This window comes from Hyposmocoma kahamanoa, unplaced genomic scaffold (genome assembly GCF_003589595.1).
Source record: "Hyposmocoma kahamanoa isolate Upper Pololo Valley unplaced genomic scaffold, ASM358959v1 220, whole genome shotgun sequence".
In the NCBI taxonomy this organism is placed as follows: Eukaryota; Metazoa; Arthropoda; class Insecta; order Lepidoptera; family Cosmopterigidae; genus Hyposmocoma; species Hyposmocoma kahamanoa.
The window spans coordinates 4366868-4393755 of NW_020653740.1; the positions used below are offsets into that span (position 1 = coordinate 4366868).

The 26888-nt window shown below is 35.3% G+C and overlaps 1 protein-coding gene and 1 long non-coding RNA gene across 4 annotated transcripts in view; both read left to right on the forward strand.

The window, feature by feature from the left end:
- Nucleotides 1-19849, forward strand: part of LOC113227894 (protein phosphatase 1 regulatory subunit 16A) — a 68693-nt gene extending 48844 nt beyond the window's left edge. The window contains exons 8-10 of one of the 3 annotated variants that reach the window (XM_026460977.1): nt 1727-1844; nt 17391-17898; nt 18693-18940. In XM_026460977.1, the coding sequence (XP_026316762.1) occupies nt 1727-1844; nt 17391-17898; nt 18693-18940 (874 nt within the window). Of the gene's footprint in view, nt 1-1726; nt 1845-17390; nt 17899-18692 lie in introns of all 3 variants that reach the window. The other 2 variants (XM_026460979.1, XM_026460978.1) reach the window with 2 other exon arrangements.
- Nucleotides 19850-20198: 349 nt separating this feature from the next.
- Nucleotides 20199-26113, forward strand: LOC113227926. Its single transcript, XR_003310241.1, has 2 exons — nt 20199-21720; nt 22057-26113. It is a non-coding gene; the product is annotated as an uncharacterized LOC113227926 (long non-coding RNA).
- The last annotated feature ends 775 nt before the right edge of the window (nt 26114-26888 follow it).

The window sequence follows — 26888 nt, forward strand, 5'->3', positions numbered from 1 at the left end:
CTCAGAAAAATTCCTTCGATCCAGCCGTATTCGAACCGACGTCTTCTAGCATACCGTGCCGACGCTATACCAACTAAGCGACGGAACGAACCAGCGGAACTCACAAATTTTTCTATGTGTGTCTTTGTGTTTGGCTTTTCAAAGACTTTTTAGCCGTAGCGCCATCTATGCGAAATCTATGAAAATATTTCGTCACCCAATTAAAATACCTACCAGCTACCAGCCCAGGCTAAAGATGTCGCTATTCATTGTATTTAAATTTTATTGATGGTATTGGCGTGTTCAGTAACTCTGAATCGAAAGTTCTGACATCGGCTTGTTACTACGTGGGGCGCACTGTAAGCTTCCAGAATGAATAAGAAAAAAGTACTATAAATGGTCAGAAATGAATTTATTGTTTCTCAAACTGTTCTCCGTTAACGTTAATGCACTTTTTCATACGCATGAACCAATTTTGAATTCATTTACGGTTATTTTTGCGGAGTTTGTCAATAACTTCGGGCAAACAAATGGTCGTGTACCAATCACTATTCACGGTACAATGATTCTCCATAGCAACAGTAGCCACGTGTCCAGTTTTGTTAAGAAAGAAGCAATCATATGCTTAGAGACACTTTACACGCGCGCCACTTTGGTTGGTTTCGGCTCATCTCGAAAGAGCCATACGCTTGATTGCTGCTTTGTTTTGAGGTCGTAACTATAAATCCATTGTTACTATGTCCCACATCAAATTTGACTCCCATTCGTTGAATCTGGTAAGCATCACACCACGGCAAGCATCACATCTAGTAAGCATCACAATCAGGCATGGCATTACACCACGGGACGCGATCCGGGTTTTGAGCCTCAGTCAATGTGTGTGGGATCCACCGAGAGCTTAGCTTTTTCACATCCAAATGTTTGTGTAGTATTGATTGTATTTGACTCATGCTTATGCCTAAAGATGCCCGAGTCTCATGGTATGTCACATGTCTGTCTGTTTTGATAATACGGCGCACAGCATCGATGTTATTGTTATTCACACCAGTCGCCGGGCGACCATCACGAAATTCGTCACTGAGATTCACACGACCGCGTTTGAATTCTGCAAACCAGCTATAAATAGGCTTGCATGATGCTTCATCGCCAAAAGCAGTTTGAAGCCGAGAGAAGCTCCGCTGAGCTGTTGAATTACACTTAAAGGCGTAGAAAAACATACTACGAAAATTTTTACGAGTTAAATCCATGGTGATGTAGACAACCAATTTCTAAAATGACGCCACAATGTAAAAACAAGTGACAGTCAGATGAAACAAACTGTACTCTACAGCCAAAGAGTTCCATTTTCAAATGTTGTAATTACTTTTTAAATATTGTTTATGTACTCGTAAGTGTAACTGGCCAATTCCGGAAACTTATAGTGCGCCCTAGGTACTTGGAGACGGTCACTGCCCAAAGCCCAGTGATCGAAATTCAGCAGCTTGCTTTTGGGCGGTGGTTGACTCAACCCTATATTGACTATGGCTTACATGTTTAGTTTTTGTTATTAAGTTGTATAATATGAATAAATGAACAAACAAAAGAAGATTTACGAAACATATTTATAAGGCAAGTGTGAGCAGGCAAGCTCGTAACGCCGACCTAGTCGAACTTACTACGACCAAATTGAGGACGTCCTAAGAGAAGGCCAGGTCAAGAGTACTCTTAATATAAACAAGTGTCTATAATAGAAAAATTTATTTAACAGAGTCCGATCAGTACGACGCACGTCGCTGCGGGAAAAGCAGATGGCAGCTAAAGCTGACGCTCGAGGCGAGGCGCGACTTAGAGAAACTTTCGACTCGGCGGTCGACGACGAGTTCCAGGTTTGTATTTGTGTACTTAAAAAAGATGGAAATAAACGTCATATACATAAGGTTTACTGTACTCTTAAGTTCTTTATCCGTCTAGTTAATAGAACGTAGAAGCCAATTTTTAAGTTTGGTAGCCAAAATCACAATTTTGAACTCGAATATATTTGTCTCTCATTTGCATTGTGTATAAATGAAAGGCAAAATATAGTAATTCTATAGCAATAATTATAACAATAGCGATATTTTGGTAATTCTTTAGTTATATAATATTCCCGGACACATAATCGAGCCTCCTTTAATTTTTATTCTTAAAGACGTAGGCTTTCTATATAAATTACACAACACACATAAACTACCCTCGTAACGTTCTGAGGGCAGTATACGTATAATTTTTTTCTTGTGATTTTTTATGTTAAAACATACGTTTTATTTGTAGTACTGGGCGATTAAATTTTTTTATCTTGCATATGTGGACGGTAAGCTAAAAGGTTTGGGAAGTAGACAAACGGCTATAGAGTGTAATTCCCTGCCTGCATACTTGTTCCTTGATGGGTATAACTTGGGCCTTTGCAAGGTGAGAGTGAATAGGCATTATCTAGGTGCGCATGCTCCATCGTCGACCTCATCGTCACTTTCCATCAGGTGAGAAGGAGATCTCCCTCTCTCGTTGTCATAACTAACGCAGATGTTGGCCCTAAAGTTTTACTGTCACGTAAAAAAATGACCATTACGCTGATTTTGCTTAACAATAAAACCGAAACTAAGTAAGATAATAAAAAACTGATTAGAAGGGGTTGTGGATTTCATTTCGCCGAATCTAGATTTGTCAATAACTCAACTTCGCTAAAAATGTCGATTACGTTAGTTTATGTTAAGGAGGACAGAAATGGCACCTATTTTAGTTAATAAAAAAAAAACTTGAAAAGAAAATGTTTAGGAAATGAAACTATATTTCCGGATTTAAATCGCGTATATTTGTTTTTGCAAGTATACCAAAACAAAGGTTTGATACCAAATAAAAACAGATTTAAATCCGGAAAAATATTTTCATTTCTTATGTGTCACAATCGCGAAACCCTAAATACTCGATAAAAAGTCTTGTTTTTTTTATCATCGAAGGAAAAATTTTCCCCGGTTTACAAATTCAAATTTTCAACAGGGACTTATGGAAACGACTCTTAGTATACCAGTATCAAAATTGCATAATAGTTTTTGATAACATTGTTTAAGGTTTAGGGCATTTAATGCTGAAAGTGCAAAGTGGCTCGAATGATGTGTCCGGCAGTGTACTTTTTAACTAAGCGTTTTAAGTAGGCTTGACTAGACCTAGGCATTTGCTTTAATAAGTAAATGATTACTAAGCGTGATTTTCATGGACGTTGTTATTACATAAATTTAATTAAAATTGTATCGGTTTAACTATTTAGATAGATTTTGGTATCTAATCTCCAGCTTATTCAATTCTTAATCATAACAGTTTTTTTACATTTTATTACGATTATAAAATGCGTCAACGAGCATTTACTGGAATCACAATATATTTCGCCTGTTATAGTAGATAACAAAATGTATCTAGCTCACTGTTCACGTTACATATGTTGATAATGAAATTTCGTTTACTTGCATGAATTTACTAGGAACTCAAATTTTATAAAGGCTTATCAAATTAACAATTAGTTCTGCATTCCGAGCTGAATCCTTGTTCGTTGCGTTTATTTTGACAGCAATGGGTGATGACACACGGGCGTTGCCGGTGTGTTGCCTCGTCGCACCGCTGTCATTAAAAAAAAGTATCTCGCGTTTCTGTACCGGATAATTTATCATGAGGAAGCTTGTAATCTAAATACACCGACACGCCTACTGCCGCGTAACTTGGGAGCCATCTTTTTTTTTCAATCAGATATCACTATTTTATCATAAATTTAATCAATGTGGCAACATGAGTTCAGAGGATTTATTGTGAGGATGTTCATGACGCAATTCACGTAGCAGTAGCACCACTGTTGTGAAGAAATACGAACTATGATGTCAAGACTCCCAAATCCTTACCGCCATCGCCGCTTGTGCACGGTGACACCAGAACACATACTGCCGAACAAAACATTTTACAGGAGTTGTAAGATTGAAATTTTTTCCACTCTCCATACTTAACTCACTTGACCTTTACCAGTTACCAGTTTTCCGCAATTCGGATAATTATCTACAGGGAAGTAACTTCCCGTGAAGTAGTTGAAAACGAATTCCAAGACTGTCTATTTTCGTTTCCCAGTATTTTACCGCAATGGAATAAATCAGTTTCCAGCAAAATAACAGAAGTGTATTAATAATAATAATAAATTCATTTATTTAGGTAACATGGACCCAAGGTGTTAGTTACAACTACTGAAATCTAATGTTAGTAAATGTACACAAAACAACAAAGACAAAGCACAATAGAACACCACTACTTATTTTTAAGTACGTGAATCATTGAACAATGATTCACGTATGGACAGTCGAGCCGGTTTGCGATCATGCTCAGGATGCTGTTGGGGCTGGCCCGAATCCTGCGCGCCAAGGATGTGCACCGTTTACGCATCATGGTGTAGAAGCAATCTACACGTGCCTCCGCGAACATCCCTGACGCGCTGCAGGACTGCGGCAGCCCCATCAGCATCCTGAATGCATTATTGTATAGAACACGTAGAGCACTGTACTATGTCTGAGTGAAACTAACCCAAAGGCTGCTTGTGTAGAGCGTTGTACAATAAGCTAATAACACGGGTGCATATTTTTATAAAACAAATGTTATTTTGTATAACATCATTCGTGTTTGAATTCTCCTATATAAAACGGCAATTTCGTACTTTAACCCCTATTATTCAAAGCGACATAGCGATCTTTCATTAGCAAAAATAGGAAATGACAAAATAATTTTTATAATTTAACCAGCTTTTGAGTTTTTTTTAAAGGTTCAGTTATTTTGTATACTCCGGCTATAAAGATAACATTGACTATTGCTCATCCATATTTTTTTACTTTATCGTTTTGATAATATTGACGCTGATGATTTAAGCAACGCCTTAAATATTTTTGCCGCGAAGCAGCACTGGTGCGTCCCGGAATGAAGGGTAGAGAGAGCCATTGCCAACAGGAGATACAAGATCTTTTTAGCCATGGCTTAGCACCGGGAATTTTGTATATGTAGGCGGGTAATTTTCAAAAATTAAGCTCTTCTTTTTCTTTCTTACTTTCAAAAATTATTCTCTACCAAAATTAGGTAGAGAAAACTAATATGAAAGTTAACCAGACATAGTCCTACTGTTTTTTTTAGTTGCCAGTTTGCATATATTTTTTTTTATATTAGACTATATTTTTGTAATTTATTTTTCTTAGTAAAGCTTTTACGTTTATACAGGTCTATTACTTTTGATGCTACGAAAATGGGATGTCTTCTCAACGTTAAGTATCTCAGCATAGAATTTGTAACATTTGATTCGTATTATTGAGTCAAGTAAGTACTGTAAAGTAAATGCATCGTTTGAATTTGTAGTCCCATTTTATATCCGTGTAATGGATTGTATGCGTAATTGATATATGTAAACATACATATACAATAGACCAGTGTGTCCTTAAGATGGAAAATTAGTAAACAAATTGGAAACCATTTTACATTTTATGTTGACAATATTTTGTAATATTTATTTATTAATATCTTTTATACCATAACATTCATATATTTTTTGTGAATATACTCCATTGTATATATATTATAGTTGCCGGGTTTTCATTATACGAGTACGCGCGGATCGAGACCACTTGGATGACTACTTAGATGACGTCCGTGTGCGCTCGGATCACGTGTTTACACGTTACGAGTAGCGTCCGAGTCGTCATCAGAGTGTACTCGGTTCGAGCGCACTCGTATAGTGAAAACCCGGCTTAAGAGGAACATACTTTATTTTGAATCAAATGTCTTGAGCTCTAGGAAGAACAAATGAAGTCTTATAAGAATTTTGAAGCACACTAAATTTTTCTTTGTTTATCAGTTTTATATGTTTTAACAATCATTACGCTAAATTCAATAATTACGATGTATTTGACAAAAACGTGCAAATTGCTCTAACATTTCTATTCCCCCAAAAGATGGGGTAAGAGGAACAGTCATAGTATTTTTCATATAGAGGTAATGTATGCCTCGTGTTCTCAAGGTCCCACACCAGGCAAGTTTGATTTTCCGCCTTTTGGATTTGGAGCATAGTAGCGACATCTCTTTAAAATAGTTTAAACTTATTTATTTGTCTGTTTTATCTTATTATATAAAACAATTCTCGTTACTTCCAAACAATTTTAACATGAAAAAAAAATGTCAAGTCAATAGAAATGTGCAAGGAATGGATCCTAGTATAGTTTTGTAGGACAGGGTCAAAAGTATGTCAAGCTTGACATTTGAAATTTTAAGTGAACTCATAACTGGAATAACAACAGTACAAAGTCGCAATTATCAGCACGTTAAATGCTTGACGGCACCTAATTAGGGGATGTGTAGAATGTGTAGATGGGTCTACTGTGTATTAAATTCTGTCCAACCGCGATCGCCAGCCCTTCTTACCATGTCTTCTTTTTAATAAACACCTTTCAGTTACAAATGAAAAAAGCAAAATAAAAACATTTGGCTCAACTACATTTCAACTAGTAAATAACAATGATAAAAAATTAAAGGTTCTTAGGTTGTCGCGTTTGCATTGCATTGAAAACGAAACTATTTAGGAAATGAAACTATTTTTCCGGGTTTAAATCGCGTGTATTTGTTTTTTGAACAAATCAACATTTCGGGCCCTTTACAGGTCCCATGGTCACGGTTGGCTGGCCAACCAGAAAAACAAATATACGCGATTTAAATCTGGAAAAATAGTTTCGTTTCTTATGTGTAACAATCGCGAAAACTTAAGAACTCGATAAGAAAATAAGAAACTATTTGTTTTGGATTCTTGTTTATTCTCTTCGTTTATTGTCTTCACCATGGGACTTGCAAAGAGCCCGAAACTTTGATTCATGTGAAAAAAAAAGAAACAATAGGTACTTACCCCGCTGACTCAGCGACCCGAAGTGGGTCTCCTACGATACAGTTGGCACCAACTTGTTTTGTTTTATGCGATCTCCTACCATTTCTCTGCGTGCAGGACACGGAGGTCTTTCTCCACTTGGTCCTTCCGCCAGTATTACCTGTAGTTAATCGCTAGGACGTCTCATGTAGGCCCGTTTCATCGCCCTATGAGTTGGCATCCCTACGAGATGTCTGAGCCAATCACCAGTCGTGCGGGTTTGACTTCTCCAATAACATTAGGCTCAGACACTGGTCCAGCTCCCTAGTTCTTTCGGATCCTCCAGCTACCATCAATCTCTCATCGAATATACCTACTTATACCTGTGTTACTACGAAGTACGTATGTACAAATACTTTATGTATATACGTAATGAAAGCATAAAGTTAAATGAACTAATTATAGAGTTTTGCACGCGTATGAATTTTGAGGTTGCGTGGCATATTTTGAAACTACGTTGCATAAGATCTGTGCGCATGCGTTGTACGGATGTGTAGACTGTAATTTTTAATACTTGAAGTGGCTAATTGCTATGTGTTTGCTCTTGATTACAAGTAAGTGATCAAAATGTAATTTTAATATTATTTTATAACCCATTTATACGACCCATTGTTAGGCACGGGTCTCCTCTCAGGCGAGGATATAGATCATAGTCCGCCACGCTGGCCCAATGCGGGTTGGGGACTTCACACGTTTTCCGAGAGATGTGAACTTGGTCGTCCCCTCACTTGGTGTCATAAAAGAAAAAGGTCTAATAAATGATATCAGACCAGGGGGCCTAGCATAACTTTTCCAAAAACAATCTTATTTCAATGTAAGCTTAAAGTAAGTTTATTGTAACATTACTCATATTCGTACCATGACGAACCTGTCAACCAAGTAATGTATTATTGCAAAACTGATTGAAAGAACGAATGATTTCCCAATATTGTCTATTGCTTACTAAAAATAGGAAAGAGATAACGCTATGTGAACTATATAATGCCATCTCTTTCGAATCATCTTATCGTAGTATAATGTATAAGTACTTAATGTTATTTACATACAGAGAATTTTGACTGTTAAGAAAAGAAAAGTTTAATAATAAAATCTATTAAAATTACGTTGTTTTCAATAATTATTTCGCATTTTCATGAAGAAAAGTAAATGAAACAAGCGGAGTCTTGATAGTCACGTTGTGAGTTCGGAACTATAGTCTAGTATCAACTGTTAGTTTCGCCAAGGAGCGTATAGACGGCGCTATTATAATTTTACGACATAAACATCGCGTATTTTTATTTATCGAAAAATTATTTACTATGTGCTGTAGAATAAAAAATAAACAAAATATTGAAGAGATATATGTGAATAAATAGGTTCAACTTAACTTTTAATCATTACAAATCAATATTAAGACAATAAAACTGAAAATAATATTGTTTCCATTGCATCCGTGTAACTATTTTGAAATTGCTAAAGTTGACATAAGAGCAATATTACTATAATGTTAAGTCGCGTCATAGTACGAATTGAGTGAATGAATAGTCACAAAGCTGCGAATAAAACATCATAGTTTTAACATTACAATAAGCTTACTTTAAGCGCGTTATAGTACGAAAAGTAAATGTAAGGTTAAAGTAATATTATTTTAAGAGGTTGTGGTAGGCCCCCAGGCTACGTGCATGTGTGTTGCGTGCGTGCGTTTAATTAGCTATAAGTACTTAACTATTGTAATTTTACTGTTGACTGTTAGAATAATCTGAAACTTTTAAATATTAGTTATTAGGTCTATGGACATAAATAAATCTCCAAAAGTAAATAATATCAAAAAAGCGTAACACTTAGAAAATTTACTTTTTACACTTTTATTCAATGTCGGGCAGTGATAATAATGATATAGATAATGATGAAGATAATATTTTATTTATACTTTAATTAAAATATGAATGAACAACATCTTGTAAGAGACGCCTAGTAACCTTTAAAATATAACATTACAAAATCCAAGTTTCACGTGGTATTTTTAATACAAACATGCATTGTTGGCACTGTCTAATTAAGCTAATAAGTCAAAAAACATTCGTTGGTATGGTATGCCCCAGTTTTCAGCTCAGTTGGGCTCCGGCTATGTATAAAATACCGTCAGAAATGCGAACGTGTATCGAGATAATAAACGTAATTGGAAGAAAGCATGCGCGCACCGTTTGCACACTCTGTAATTTGTGCAAGGCGTCATACCTATTGGATAAACGGTGCCTGTGAAATGTTGATGTTTACACTAATATTTTCTTATGTTTACACTAATATAACTAACTAACTGCCTTTGTCGCCGAACGATTGCCATGACTGACTGACTGACACGCAGAGGTCCCAGGTTTGATTCCTGGGCCGGGAGAACTATTTGCATGACCTACATTTATTTCTCTCGTGAGTTTGGGTGTAATTATGGTTATCTATGTATGTATCCATGGCATCCGCAATACAGGGTTTCCCTAGTGCGAGGATATGTTGAGTGTGAGCGTTGTTAATATATTTTGATTTTACCTTTTTATTTCCCGTCAGTTCCAAGAATACCTTTATTGGATTGTTCGTGGTGTTTAAACTAGGGCCATTGCTTTAATTTCAGAGTTAAAATAAGACGTCGGCATTTGTGACTATTTATAATCCATTTCAATTAAAAGAACAAAAATTAAGTTGTCAAAACTTTTTTGTGTATTTTACATTTTATTACAGATTTGCTCGATTTTTGTGTGATCAAACAAAATGAGTAAATGTGTAAGCTACAGACGATTGACGTCGTATCTTTTGTCAATCAACATGTGTGGCTTTTCAGACAAAATCGTATAAATGTATAAGAAGCAAACGATCGATATCGTATTTTTTTGTAAAGCGACACGTGTCCATCGTAAAAAAATGGAGCAGATCTATAGGCGTCATTCCTCGTATGCAGATGGAATAGATGAAATAACGAATAGCACATTTGATATTGTTTGGATTTCAGACTTTATTTACTTCTACCTTCTATCTTATGCTCTTACACAAATTTGTTCAACATATTAATAATCTTATAGATTTGAAGATAAAAAACAAATAAAGAATAAAATGTAACCAGTCCTAAATTGCAACACTTTAGACAATGTCATCGTAGAAGTTCTTCTTATCCTCCTAAGGCCCCATGTACCTACGACAATGTTATCGTAGAAGTTTTTCTTATCTTCCAAGGGCCCCATGTACCTACATCGAAATGTACATAATAGTGAAGTGATTCAGAGCTATTCGTATGATCAAGTAAACACCCAGTGTAATTATGAAAATACCGCATTCAAAATTAATGCTATACATTCTGTATGACCATAGGATTATTTAGAAAAATACGTTTTTAATTCAAAACTGAGAGTATACTTGCTCGAGGCTAAATTATGTAATTATATATACACTTTAATGTACATTGATTACTTTGCTGGGTATTGTGTGTCGAATTAAGTAAATTTCATGTTAAAAATTTAGCAACCTTGAAGAAGACTGAATATAAACAATAAAAAATAAATGACGCCTAAATTAATCTTCAAAAATGCAATGGTTTTGATGTAACATTATTTGTAAATACGCGCTTTACCTACTTGTTACAATTTTGCAATATGAAAACATTGATGCGCTGCGTGTCGGTGAGACGAAAAGCATTATATACAAATAATAATAATTATCATATATATGTATATATATATATATTACGTACGTTGCGTATACGCTTTTGTTATTAATTTGCCTCCAGTGCGGGCTCATGAAAGCGCTGGTCAAGATCGTGCCACATATTATCTTGAATCGCGTTTTGTAGTAATATGTTTGCGCAAATTTTAGTACCAAAGCCGTAGTAGCCTAATGATTTAATCTACCGCCTCTCAAGCGGAAGCCGTGAGTTCGAAACCGGGCATGCACTGTGAGTTTATCGGAATTTATATGCGAAATTCAATTTGTAATTTACCATAAGCTTTTCCTGCAAGTCGAAGAAAGTTTATAACCCCCCGAAAAACGTTTGATGTCCCCAACCCGCATTGGGCCAGCGTGACGGACTATGGCCTAAACCCTCACCTGAGACGAGACTCATGCTCAATAGGGGGACGTATGAATGGGTTAATGAGATGTGTATTCATTTTAGTACTGAGGGAATATGCCCCTTATTGACTAGAACAAACTAAGATAAGGAAATATAATAAAAATGGTCTTTTTTACTCTTTATTTAGGAGTTTCCTTTAAGACCGGTCGTGTATGGAGTACTGCTGCCGCTTATGGGGCGACTTTGCTAATTACCAACTGACCACCTTGGATTCAATAGCTAAGCGTGCTAAGATGTGACTCGGAACTAGTAGAGCCGAAGCTGCAGTCTTGAATACTGCCGTAGAGTTGTCAGCTTATTGGTATTCTATAGGATACATGACGGAGAGTGCGATGGAATTGCATAATTTGATTCCGCCTTCCCCTTTCCATCTTCGGGGGACTAGACGTGGGCTGGGGTTCCACCCCTATCTTGTTGATATTCCCCGAATTCATACGAGGCGTTTCGCTTCCACATTTGCATGGTGAGCGGCTAGGGAGTGGAATTCCCTTCCTGCAGACTTGTTCCCCGAACGCTATAACTTGGACCTTTTCAAGGCGAGAGTGATAAGGCATTATTTAGGTGTGCATGCTACATCCTCGATCTCATCGTCACTTTCCAGCAGGTGAGATAGAGGTCAAATGCCCACTTATTTTTTATATGTATAAAAAAGGGTCTTACATCGCTACTGAACATGTCAGTCCCATCATTTATTGCAAGAATATAATACAGAAATAAACGAGCACACTAAACTTAGAGAACACAACAGGCGGCCTTATTGATAGGTAACAATCTTGCAATAATAGATAACAATCAAAACGCCTTGACTGTGCCCACACTTTTACGAGTAGTTTCACTTTTATTATCTTATTCCTACTCACAAACTGCAATGCAAGTGTAATAAATTTTCAAAATGAGCTTACTTATGCACAAAGTTGTCAACAATTAATGGCCGTTTAAATGAATTCCTGGCGCGACGGCCACTGCGGTTTTGCGCTAATATGCGCATACGCACGCAGCACTTTCTCTGCTTTCTGCTCGATCGTAATTAAACGCATCTACAACTACCTAATTAATTACTCTGATTGTCTATCATAAAATACACGAGTGTGTGTTTCATAACAACTGCTGTAATTCTTGAATGATGTAGAGTTGAAAAGTGCGGTAGGAGGTTTGGGTTTCATAATATTTTTGTTACCTTCTTAAAAAAGTTTTCCTTTGAGTTTTGACGTTCAAAAGAATAGAAAGATTCTCCGGTAGGGTCTGGTTTTTAATTATAGTCAGATGCGGCAAAAAGAACATACTTTATTTTGAGTCCAATGTTTTGAGTTCTCAGAAAAACCGATAGAGTCGTATAAGAATTTAGAAGTACACTAAACTGACCTTTGTTTATTAAACATTACATCTTTTAACAACCATTACGCTAAATTAAATACTTACCATGTATTTGCCGAAAACGTACAAATTGTGCTAACGTTTCTCTTCCCCCAAAAGATGGGTTACGAGGAATAGTCATCGTATTTCTTATAAAGGTGATTTATATCTTATGTTCTTAAGATTTCACAGCTATCATATTTGGTTTTCTGCCTTTTGAATTTGGAGCATCGTAGCGACATATCTTTAAAATCGTTTACATTCGTTTGTTTGTCACTTGAGATACTATAGTGCTATAGAGGCTTCAACTCCCTCTCCCCCGGTGTTCCTCATACCCCACGTGACCTTATGTAAAATAAGTTAGGGCTTAAGGTTTGCTTCTTAATAACTTTTTTAGCTATTATAAATTGTAAGACCGATCCGTTATTTGATCTGCATCTGAGTAATCATAGATTTCGAACGGAAAACAACGAACGCCACCCTCGGAGTCAGGTTTTTCTTTACGTAAACGAAGAGCCAATTATCTACTACTCTCACTAAACGTTTTCCCCTTTTCCGCATGAACGAAATAACTAAAAAAATTTATAATTCATTAGTGTTTTTATGTGTACATCATTATGGTTGCAAATACATCGGCTGCCGATTTGAAATTACGATGACAAAAAAACGTCGTTTCCTATTTGTTCCGCACATAAGTGACGAGCTCGATAATTAATTCGTGGGATTATGAGCTAGTCGCTGCTTTAGATTATTTTCTTTAACGTCAGAATATTAGTAACATTATCTTTTGTTTTGACGTAACGGAACAATGTTGAAATGTTTTTATTACCTAATAGTTATCTTCCTGACTTGCCATTAATATATGACTTTTTACCTTTTTGTAAAATATACAGCTAGAACATATTTATCGAACATTTAACTTCTAAATACACTCATGGATATATTTAGACGAACGCTAAAAAAGGGTGAACTATGATAACCAATGTTCATAATGAACTACTGACTGGCCATAAATAGTAAAACATTTCATTTGAAAAAAGAACTACTTCAATGGTATTTTGATTTCCATTAAACGTTCTGGTATAAACCACTGGCCACACGGCCGGATTTCTCACAGATACGACTAAAAGTCGTTAAAAATCAGAGACAAAGCTCTGCAACAAGCACATAAATTCGTAAGGTCCGCTTGTTCGTTTCGTGGCTTAGTTGGCATAGCGTCTGCCACGGCTTGCTGGAAGACGTTGGTTCGAATACAGCCGGATCGAAGGAATTTTTTGTAAGTGTTCGATCTTTGTATTAATAATTATAACAGACTAGTGGAGTAATTACACAAAAATAATTGAATATCATGGTGGTCAAACATAATGGCACTCAAACAACTTAAAAAAAAACACATGTATTAGTCCAAGTTGAAAACTGAAACTAATAAACTGAAAAAACTATTCCCTTGGTAATATTATGTTAAACCCCTGACGAAAAAGGTGTGTGAATTTGTATTCAACTTATGATCTTTATCACAATTCGTCTAAGGTTCGTTTATGAATGTACATATTATCTTAGCACCATCAAGATGCACATAAAGATATCGTGACAAGCCAGCATAAGACAGTGACGCTCCCCTACTACGTCTTCATTGGTTATCAGAGCGATTGATTGTCGATCCGCGCTCTCATCTTTTACCTACTAAAGTCTACTTACTTCGTTGGCTTTGTTCTATTTTACAGTGTCTACATAATATACGTACGTTATTGTAACCAATCCTCCTTTTTCTAGAGTGGTCTTTGTTCATCAAAGAACTGTTATTGCCTGGTAGGATGTACGGAAATCAAGATGTCCCATTAGGTAGTTATTATTAGGCAATTTTGGCTTTATATACATGTAGTTTCATATTTTCACTTTCTCATTTGTTTCATACAATATAACGTTGATAATAGTCGTCACGTTAATATTGTTGCTTAAATGGTCTTAGAGGAAACACAATGTAAACCAATTCCTGAGATCGGAGTGAAACCGAAGACCGCATGAAAAACTCTGCTCTTCATTGCACATCAGTTTCAATTGCTTTTATCATGGTCTCAAGGCGAGTGGCATCCCGTTCCGGTGGTCGCATTTATTGACGACACGTCGCGGCGAGTTTTCATGCGATTTCCCCCTGTCGAGTATGCTATAGTAACAAGAGAACAGTATTACAACATGACATAAATGCTTCGAAACGACATTTACGCTTGCTCGCCTGGACAATAGAGCGTTGAAAAACACAGAGAGCGGGTGCGGGTCCGGAGCGAGTCGGGTCGGGACCGCGGCGGGTCTAATTATGTGATCCATATAAATCAAAGGTCCCCAAATTTTTTACTCAACGCCCAATTAGGCATGATAAAAAAATTTCAACGCTCACCACCACAAAAAATAATTGGGAACACGTACTTTTTGTATTAACTTGACACAAAATAATAACAAAGAAATAAAATGACATATATGTAGTGTAGCTTATATATATATAGTTAAGGCTTTCTTTCAAATGCGGTAGCATCAACGCCCCCCCAATTGCTTCCAAGGGTCCAACCCTGGGATTCTTTAGCGCCCACTGGTAGGCACCACTTTGGGAAACTATGATATAAATACACGTAATTGGATCCGCCGCTGTCCCGACCCGACACGCACCCGACCCGCACCAGCTCTATGTGTGTTTCACGCTTAAATGTTTAGAGATTATGTATCGTGCCTGATTGATTGTAGGAGTGCAAAGTAGTTATGGTTGTACGGAGATGAAGTACTGTTCTCCCGTTGCTACGGCTGTGGCTTGCCGCTCGTCGCTGGCCGGCGCGCGCGGCGCCTCAGTCCGTGCGGTCAGTGCGCGGGCACGCACTGCGATACCGTCCACACTTCTCTGCAATGCATTTTGATAACAAGCACCTCTCCTCAACTCTTCCTTTATGGTGACTTCATAAAGTGTTTACGAATTGTTCCCAAGGATTTCAGTGATGATGTACAGTGTGTGTGTTTGACAATGTCACTGGATATAATGTTTTTGACTAATGACAACTTGCGAAAAATGCGCAAGGAACCGCTTGTCTTAGGGCTCCGTTATAGGGTATGTTCGTTAATGAAATAGTAGGTGCGGAGTGTTATCCAGATAAACGACGGAATATATAATTATGTGACTCATTTTATATATAATTTGACATCAGATTTTGTTCTAGTATATGCATCTCTTAACGTATATGTGTATAATTTATGTTTATATACAGTAGAAGAGCACATAAAGCTTGGCAATCGGTTTTAGTACAAAAGAGGTGTAAAGAATTTGCTGAACATGTTTAGTTTGATGTGATCAGTGTCAAATTTGATGTGCTCAGTATAATAAATTATATATTATATGTCAATTTTTTTTCGACTTCTTACATGTAGATCATTATAAAATAAACTTAGATAAGCGTTAGTTTGCTACATTGAGTTGATATATCACTGGTACGCTAAGTTATTTATTTTTTATGTAATCTAATGCCGTAGTTATATAGTATGTAGGCAAGGATTATAATGTATACTTGGTTTTTTAAATGTTTCTTTATCTTGTTTTAGATATTTATGCATGGTATCTAAGAACATGGAGCTTTTAAGGCACCTTTCGATTTCACTATTCAAATAGTATATATAGTAACAATTTGTGTTCGACTTTTGAAACGGCTTTTGTGAATACTTTCTCAAGTTTTTTTGTCTTTTTTCTCTTAATATGTATGGAGATAGTGTTTTTCAAGATTTTTTTAAAAGTTGTATATCAAAATGTTTTCTATTTGAGCGGTAGAATCGATACTTAGACGCCTTGTATATTGGTAATGTCGTCTTCCATTGGTCAAGTGCATTTGTCACAAATCAGGAATGTTTTAATAGACCGCATTGTTTATAACCGACTACATAAAGGTTTTAGTTTATTTATATTTTTTTTTTCATCCCACATAAGGTAAACGAGTTGCAATTTTAATAATTCTTGTGTGTCGGCAAGACATTACACTGCAGTTGATCCCGTTTGGTAATATATCAGATCAGTAGGGCTAGCACGACAGTGCGCGACTAGCGCAAAAGCGGCATTAGTGCGAGATCTGTAAGGGAGAATAGTAATATCGTGCCAACCCGACAGATACCTGACTTCAAAGACTTTAAAATTCTGTTATAAATACCGTACATAAAACTAACGTACTTACGTACGTACGTAACTCTAAAATTATGGGATTAGAAAACACGATTTGAAAGTTCAAAAAATTACTGAATGGAACCAATAAATTTATATTCTCGTTTATAAGTGAATAAATAATTATTATGTACAAATAACAATAATCCCATTATTCGCTATAATTCATTCTTTTAGTTCACAAAAATACTGAATGAAACCAATAAATATGATTATGTTTCGTTTATAAATAATCACGTTATTTGCAGTAAGATTCTTTCAGTATTTTTTAAAAATTATAAATGGTGTTTTCTCTATGCCATCATTTTTGAGTTACGACAGTACCTATTTGGTTTCATGTACGATATACTTACTTACTATAAAATAAACACAGCTTCTAAATTCACTTGGCCAATTTATACGAGCCTGTGTGAAACGTCAAAATGTGTTTAAATTTTTGAAGATCAGGAATGGATTTCAAAAATATAAAGAATATAGGATATTAATCTATTTTTTCGTATCTACATATATTTGCTGTTGAAACAAACCATTGTTTCTAGCCCTTTACAGGTCCCATGGTCACGACCGACTCATCAGTCTGTAAAGGGCCCGAAACGTTGGTTTGTTTGAAATAAACAAATACGTACGCGATTTATATTAAAAAAAAAAAGTTTAATTTCCTATGTGTAACCATCGCTAAAAGCTAAGAACTCGATATAAAGAATTTAAATAATTTCGATGACTTGACATTTCACACTTTACTTCAGACTGTTTACTATACAATAGGCTGTTAAAGGGATTTTCAGCATTAAGTTAGTATAAAATGATTGTATAGATTGCAAACTATCAACTTTTGTTTCCAGGGCCTTACAAATGGTGTTGAAAACGACCAGAATACGGCGAACCTGCCCCCCGGCGATCTGTCACACAAGCGATTATCAACAAGCTCAACCACTTCTAACCAAAGCTACGAATCCTCAAACGTCGACTACGCAGTGCCTAAACACGCGTACAACCAACGTGCAAGGACAGGCGATGCCAACGAAAATGACAAAAACGCCTACATCCCGCCAAAGATAACCAACCCTCTATTCGGCGTGAACGCCGCCTCCCACTACACACCAGGCTCCCAACAAGAAGCTATTAATGAACAACACAAATACGATAGGCCTCTACCCAATGGCATACGCAAAGCGCCAGAAGGACAAGACAACGACGCCTTCAAGCCCGAAGACGCTCTAGACGGTAGGGACGATGTTATAGTGAACTCAAATCAGATCAACCTTACCGAGACCGGCACGGGAACGGCCACGTACACCACCGACAATAATGGTAAAATCAATGTTCATGTGACCGTCATGATTAATGCAGGTAATTATATGCATCCTTACGAATCGTTAAAGCACAGTACTATTAGCACAATGTTATAACATTTTCCGTATAATAAATCTTCAATCTAACAGTTTTGCACAGTGATGGTTATTAAATTATTGAAGTTGGGACTGTGAGCCGGTTTCCAGAAACTGATCTCGAGGATGCATATTGAGGCAAGCCGTCTCGTAGTTGCATGTGATGTCTGATCCATGGCTTCTTCTTCCCTTTTTTTTTCTCTGCGATTTTGTTCTATGATTATTTGTTTACTATAGGAAATATGTTCATGCATGAATCTTTAATGCACTGTTTATTCTGCTGTATTTATGTTTAATGTTTCAATTACACCAATTATTCATTTCCTTTTCTAGGCCTTTTGTTAATAGTGTACTTGCATAATTCAGCTAATGACGAAATTGTTTTTCGCTAGTTTACTTTCATAAATTCATGGCAATGAAGATAGGCATAACATTTACTAACAAATGTGAAAGTGACGCTCTACATTTCTTTTGAGCTCAACATTTGGTAGTATTTAATTATGCTTGTTTAGTAGTTAATTTATCATAATTAAATTTGTTGGACTTTTGCAACATTAAAGTATATAATAGTGTTATATACTTCCGCAAACTTTTATAAACCATTTTTAGTGTAGTGAATTGTAGGAAGAGGAAACCGTTCCTCTATTGTTGTATCGTAAACTGTTGAAATTCCAACAAAATAGTCTTGCTACTCGCTGCTTCTGTAGATACCAGGGCAAAAATTTACGACTCTAATCTCTTATTCGAATTTTCCAGGAACATTGGCCGATTTGAAGAAACAAAGAGCCCAGATTCGAACAAACGGGAGCCCAGTGGAAAGCAGCCTGACTTCCACCAATAATCACAGCCTGAACTCAATTCCAGAAGTGTCAAAAGACATGCCGGTTCAACTTAACCCCTTAACACTGTCACCCAGTTCGGGGAAGGTCCCAAGATTTTCTGGGAACACCAGTGACGTCGTCGGCGACACAAGATCATCACATAGGTGCTGTATAATAATGTAGAACTTTTGAATGACTGTTTTGGGTGTCATCCTGAGGGATCAAAGGATTGAACAAAAGTGAGCGTACAAGTCTGATTTGTCTACAAAATATAGCTAGGCGACTGCCATTTGTCAAAGCAGCTACTGTTTTTTTCTACTATTTTCTCACTTATGTACAATGCAATAATTTAATGACCTCGAAGACGTGAATCTTCGTAAATGCTTGCTAAAGTCCATAAAGTGCATGCAAAAGGCGGTCCTAGCTATTTTTAGAAATTTTGTAAAAAGTGTTGTCGATGGACGCTGCCATTGCCATCGCTTCCTTGTGCAGCAACGGCTTGCTACCGCGTAACAAGTGTGATTTGCTGAGAGCTCAACAGTTTTCTAGAGGTAAGGTGTACAGTACTATTATTGAAAGTCTAAGCTTCAAGGTCATTCGAATTTTGCGGAAACAAATGAAGACAAATATCATTGAGAAACTTATTAAACCGTGAAACGACACTTCAAATTTAACCTTATATATGAACAGGTAAGGATTAAATCAAAATTAGTGTTTGTGACTTTCTAATATCGACACGTACATGTTTTCATGAAAAAACATCCGTTAATTCGAATAAGAATATAGCTACATAACCTTAACGTAATATTAACATTATGTGTACACAGTTAAAGTACATTTTTGATTACAGCCTTAACTGATGAGCGTGAAAGTTATATTAATGAAATAGGTTAACACACAATCATCAACTTCCGTGAAACTTATTAGCCTCGAAGTTTGGACTTCACGAAGTAATACTGTATTTAAGTAGTCGTAGAATCAAATCCTATATTGAAAATTTTATGTATATTAGGGTGTTATACAAGTTTATATCGTCTTAACATTTTTGCATTCCATTCGTCGTCATTTGTCATTCCATTTTGATTATACTGTATATATATTTTTAATAATTTATAGAGCTGTTGTTATTGGATACTAAATTGACAGTATTTTTGTTATATATAATTGAACAGCATAATAATGTACAACATCATTGTGGATAAGTATTATGAACCATTAAATAAGGTTTCAAACTAGAGAATTGATCGAAGTGCCTCTTAAAGTTGGATTTATTTATTATGCTTATTATGAGACATAGCATAATACAATCGAGAGAATAAAATGCAAGTTATTAAAAAAAATTTGGAATATAATAAATTATTATAAATATTAAATTTAGGTATATTGATATTATATTCTTTACAGAAGTATCTAGAAAATGTATTATAAAATCAATAAGGCTACACACGTCGAGCACGGCGCAATTATCATTCAAAAATTGATACCACAGTCGAATTTGTGTGGGGAACCTTTTTGAGTTACGCTCGGTGTGTAGCGCTTGTTAGTAGAGAAATTGTACTTTAAGCAGTTGCCTTAAAACTAAGTTTGTTTCTTAAACGGACCACAATACGGCAATAAATGCGTTTACCTTCTATTACAAAGCATTATACAGAGATTTTCTTATCTTTTACACACATTTTTGAAGGTGATTCAATAGTATCCAAAAAGTTACGTTACCTCTTTTAAATCTTATGGAACAATAGGGTATTTGACTCATAATCTAAGACGTGAAACAATGAGGTACCCGTAAGGTACCACACGGCGATGGAAATTGATTTTCATTGAATTTCATGGTGTTTTGCCACTTAGATATTCATATATTTTTTGTGAAATAACTCGACTAGTTTGGTATAGTTATCAACACAAAGATGGCGGCGTCGAAAGCCGAAAAAAACCTATACAAAGAACTAGAACAGACACATAGAAGACTTTCGTCGATCTGCTGATTCGACCTGTAGCTCAGTTGGCAGAGCACGTTACGGCTAGCGTGGTCGCAGGTTCAAGTTCTGTCAAGTCGAAGGAATTTTTCTTTGTGTTCGATTTTTGTATTAATAATTATAATAGTGTAATATTTAATTGTAGTGAGGTTATACGGCTAAGTTCATGAAAAGTAAAAATGCTAATGCTTGTCTACAATTTTTTTAAAACTTCAATCTACTCACACGAACATGCTGAATACAAGTCTGAAATTCGTTTTTCGATATCTCAAGTAAACACCAGAGCTATTAATGGTTAAAGTTAGTAGTGCTGGGATGTTTTGTACTTTTATAACCATTAGTATGGAATTTGTGTGGCATCATTACGTCATGATGCTACACATGTGTTGCCGTTTCTTTCCAACTCGTGATTTCTTAAAGTAACTATTTTATTTTTTAGCAAATATCGTTTCTGTTGTCAAATTTATCCATAGCCTTTTTGCCTATTTTATAATGCTGATAAATAATTAATTTTTTATTCCTGTCAAATACCCTATTGGGATACGAGAGACGATAATATGTAATGGCATAGACATATTTTTGTCAACGATTGACCTACTGAATTAATGTATTAATACATGCATAAAAATATTCGCATAATCATTGAAAGTTAAGACAAGTATTCATGTTGAACTCTTAAAAATTAACGTACTTGTTGCTATTAAAGTTATTAACTAATTAATTAAAATTGATACGTAATTCGTGCTACTAAGAGTCAGTTTAAAACTTTATTTCGTTTGATAATAGAAGACTGGATTTGTGTGTAGGTACGATTAGAAATGAATAGGATATTATTGATATCTGTTTATGAAATGTAAAGTTTGTATTTCTTACCACCTAATTTTTTTTTCTTACTTAAGCGGGTCGTAAATTTTGTGGTGCCTATTTTTTAACTATGAACTAACTTAATTCGCTTTTACTACATATCCCTGCTTTTCAAGAATAATGGTCGAAACTCGTATTTTTTTTTGGCTTGTTCAGCTATATTCAGATTGAGCTAAATTTTACTCTGGGTGCGCCAGATGTTGAGTAAAGGTACATCGTGAGGGGAGGCATTTATATATTACTTAATAATACATTCCCGGATGCTTATTCGAGACAGTTTTTCAGTATCAAATGCCCCTTACTTTAAACAATGTTTGATTGATCAATTACAACAACTGCTAAACAATTTTTAAAACTGGTATACTAAACGTCATTTCTGTAAGTCTTGTTAAAAATTTTAATTTGTAAAACTTTCTGTACGACAATATTTTTATACTTTAAAAATAAAAATGAAGGTAGCTCGAATTATTTGTGCGGGAGTGTATTTGTAGCGAGTAAATTCAAGTAGTTTCTTGTTTATATCTTGCTATTTCATAAACAGATTTCGTAATAAGTGCATAGTCACATATCTGTAGTCATTATGACTGCGTCTCGACTGCCAACTGCTAATGAAGTCCGTTTCCAGCTGTCAGTAGTCGCGATAGAGCTGTGACTACACACTAAGAATGTGATTGTTTTTGAGCTTTTCTATTGCAAAAATAACAGCTGATTGTTGACTTATTCAGGGGGCCACGGCATAAGTTTTGTAGAGCGCTATTTATATTCAAGAAACGACGTATGCAATATCCTGTACATTTTTATACAGATTGTGACGGACAGCAAAACGTTTACACAATGAATTAACTTTTGAATCGTAGAAAAAGTATTCTTGAAGAATTTCGGAAACTGTACATTAGTGGATGGTTTTCCATTTCTCATCATTGTCTTTGTTTGAGGCTACCCCACAATAGTTGATAGTGAACGTGAGGTAATAGGTGGCATAAAGAAAGCAAAGTGTACTAAACCGTATGCGACGTTTCTTACATATAAAACGCGCTGTGTTTCGAATAATTATAGTATTTAAACAACCCCAAATTAGGATTGAACCCCATTTTGGGCCTTTGCATTGTTATTCCTCATTTAAAAGCTAAATACTCAATATTTGTGCCAACCTTTTTTACAATTTTGTTCAAGCCCCAAACAGTTTTAACTTCCATTTCGCATTTATTTACTATTATTAGTATATATTCCGCATTTATACAATGCATATGTACCTTGGTAGATATATCTTATAATGTTTTGGAGTATTGTACAATATTTTGAGTACTTCTAAAAGTTCTATATCTTATTAACTTAGTACATGTAGAGTGTGGTATTGAAAGCAGACAGTTTATTCAGAGTCTTAAAATTATTAAAATAACAACATTAAAAGTAATAAATTCTGTTAAATGGTGTTAAAAATAGTAAGCCTATCAGGAACCATAATATGTACAAAACTCAACTTTTTATATAAATTTTCCGATCAACTGATTATGTTTTATATGAGAATAATAAAGAATAATTCGCAAAAAAAGACTACAGTCACAACGTACATTTTTGACATATTTTCAACAGCCTAGGTTCTTCTAATGACAATTGACTGCCCTCCTTATCATGACTAAATGCAATCGACATTTTTATCGAAATTGAGTCTGAAAATCTGCAATCTGCGATCAGCCAAACGAGATCTACAACACCCTCTCAACTAATCGGTTTAATACATTATTTAATTTCAGCAAATTCAGCGAGTAATTGACATTTTTAGTTTTAGAGACAAAGTTACCGGTATGCAATTGCGTTAATTATGACAAGGACGGCAGAATAGCAAACAAACACATATAACTTAAATAAATATGTATACCACAGAAGAAATAAAAAATTAATGTAATTTTATATACGCAAATTTTAGATAGAGAGAAACATATCCAATACCACACTCTTTAGTTATTTGCAAACGTAATGCAGTGTTCACTGTCTGTGGTATTTTTTAGCAATTCGGCAGCTATTTCGATTACCAATCAAGCGCTACCGTTAGCTTTTGAAAGTTTTTAATGCTATACGTAGACGTGTTTAGTACCCATCCAGTAGGAATTTCATTCGTCCATATCTTAGTCATTAGCGTAGCCTTTATGCCGTGTTTTATACGAATCTTGACGTTGAAAGTAAAAGTGCATAAGTCACATTACGTACATTTTGAATAAATTTATTTATTTATTGTTTTACACTATCATCACCATTTCCGTTATTTCAACATCGTTTAAGGTTTCGTATAAAACAGTATAAATATTGTGTAGAATGATTATATCAGTGGTACTTAAAAAGTACTTACAACATATTTATAAAGGTAACTATAGAATCACAATGTAATTGTCGTAAGATTTTTATTTAAACAATTTATATTTATACACAAAAAATTGAAAGCGATACCAGATGGCCTTATAAAAAAAACAATAAGAACATTCCAAGTTTTCATACAGTATTATTTTTTAAAAGTCCATTTTTCAATCATTTTGTGATACTATTATTGTATTCTAAAGGGCGCCTTCAAATTGAACGCTTGTAGAAGCATTGCAATGGCGCGACATTGGCGCGGCAGCCGCGCACCTGTAGCACTTCAGTAATTTTAGTTCACTAAAAGTGACTGCACAAGTGGTGATCGCGTGCTACTATAGTGGCGCTGCAACTGCGCTTCTAAATATTGTATGAAAATTAGTAGTGGCGCGATTGCAGCGCGACAGCGGTGCCACTACAGCGCGACGGCGGTGCCACTACAGCGCTTCTATAAAAAAAGCCGAACAGCCGTGTAATAAATTGTTAACAGATAGTTTCGGAAACCTGTGAATTTTAAGTATTTTTAATAAAAATTGTACCTATGTATTTAATGTCATTCCTTGTGTTGTTACTTTGGTTGTGACTTGTAGTAGAAATGTATCTTGCCTGTTTCTAGTCTGGGTTCTCACACTTAACTTATTACCATTTAAAAGACAACTTCCCTATGATAGTATTAGACTCTGATACCTTCAGATAAGGTGGATGGTACTGTAACATTCTATCATCAATTAATAACAATCAAGGTCGCTAGTGTTTGTTAAAATTTAGTTATATCGGATAATGAAAAGGGTGATCACCAGAGATTTACTTAAATTTAAAAAACTGCATGTACAGACCATAATGCCTCCGGAGTGCATATACAATAATGTAATACTGACTTACAGTTACAACGTTTTTGTTGTAAATACTCTGTCGTAGGAATGTTACACATCAAAATTATAGAACAATATATATTACAATATTTCCAGGATTTCAGAGGGAGATATTAGGTAACCGCTCTACATGTATTCCTTCCTTGAAGTTTAGGTAAATATACTCAGCGTGTTCAGATTTATGATTATTACGTTATGTTAGACTCCATCAATTTCTTACTATTATTGGCAGCCATAAAAAACCGAAGTATTTTTCGTAATAATAAGATCCAGACATAGCAGAAAGGTAACATCGGAGTTCCTCGTGATGAGTCTTGCCTTAGTAACATACTTTGTCAAAATTTTATTATTGTATTTTTTAATCTTTATGTGCACATGAAAACTTAACCTGTGGCATATTGAATGACATTACGATTCATACAGATATTTGCACAAAAAGTGTTATGTTGTATAAACAGGTGCTTGTAATCTTGTAACATCACTTTGGAAATTTGTATAGAAAAATTGTATAAGTTATAACTGTATTTTTAAGTAGAGTTCAAATTGACACCATTAAGAGTGGTTTTGGTGAGTTAACACACAGCAACTTGTAGCAAACGCGCGTCCGTGAAACGCGCGACTGCATTGCTACACTGCGATTCATAGGCGATTGTATCGATGCAAACGCGCGATTACTTCGATACAAACGTTTGCATCAATGCAAAATCGTTTATAAATCACAAGTGTAACCATGCTATCGCGCATTTGTGTCGTTGCAATCGCGCGTTTGTGTCGACGCAGTCGCGCGTTTGCATCGCTGCTTAAAATCGCGCGTGTGTGTAAAGGTAGACGATTACCTACTGCATCGCGTTTGTATCGCGTTTGCGTCGCATTTGCATCGCACTTGCATCGCTGCTAAAAGTTGCCGTGTGTAACCGCTCTAATATGTTTTTAAAATGTTATATATTTCCTAATAACCTTGCCATTTCGAATCTTGCCCTTTATTGGACCATTTTGCCATATCAGTATAAAATATATTTTCAAATTTTATTTAAAATATATTGTACCTCAGAAGTGTATGATCGTCAGAACTTTCGATTGTCTTAAAGAGTTGCATTTTTTATACTACGAACTTACGCTTTACAGGTACAATATATTACTTATACTCTGTGTATTGCCACGGTGTAAGACACGTTCCTTAATTCGATGCTTTTTCTAGATTATTGGCCTGTCTCAAAAGCACCTAATTCATCCCGAATAGGATTTTTAAAAAAAACAGAAGCGTATCTGACGCACCAGGTCGACTAATTGTGAACCTATTCAATGTCGTCACGTGATTATTTACTTACGAAAAGGTCAGTGTCTTAGTTAAAATTAGCACGTGAATGAAGCTGTGTAATAACTATTTTGATTTGGGCCAGTATACTTAAAAAGTAGCGATATTTTTTATTTCATATTGTTTTATTGAGGAAACTCACATAATATGAAAATCGAAGACCTGTGCTCCTAAATTGTCAACAACCTTGTGATACTGTATTCATATCTGTCGCTAAACCAACCTTCGTCCACAAAACGAGCTTTCTAGAAAACGTTTCATAATTCCCACGAAATAGATATTAAATAAAATAAATATCAATATATTATAAAATTAATAAAGAGCAATATCGTAGTAACGAGATTAATCTATACTTATTTTCACACTGTTTATTCATTCCACGCGTAAATTGATTTGTGTGGATCTTCTAGAAAAAATTAAGATTTTAAAATTGTTCAGTAGGAAGGGTAGGAAACCTGAAACATGTACTTAAAAAACGGGTATTTATCACTACTGTCTGAAACGTCAAAATTTAAAATATAATAAATACTATTTATGTTTTTTACATTAACGGCAATGCAAGTTATTATTATCTTTTATTATTTTGTTTTCTATAATTTATTTTCTTAGTTCATTTGATATAATCGCGACTTTTTGAACAGTAGTGTGAACAATTATCCATTTTCTTAATTTGTAAAGAAATAAATCAGTTGTTAAATTAACTAATTTTCTTTTATTTATCCATACATGGTCTTCTATATTACAGCACACTTTAA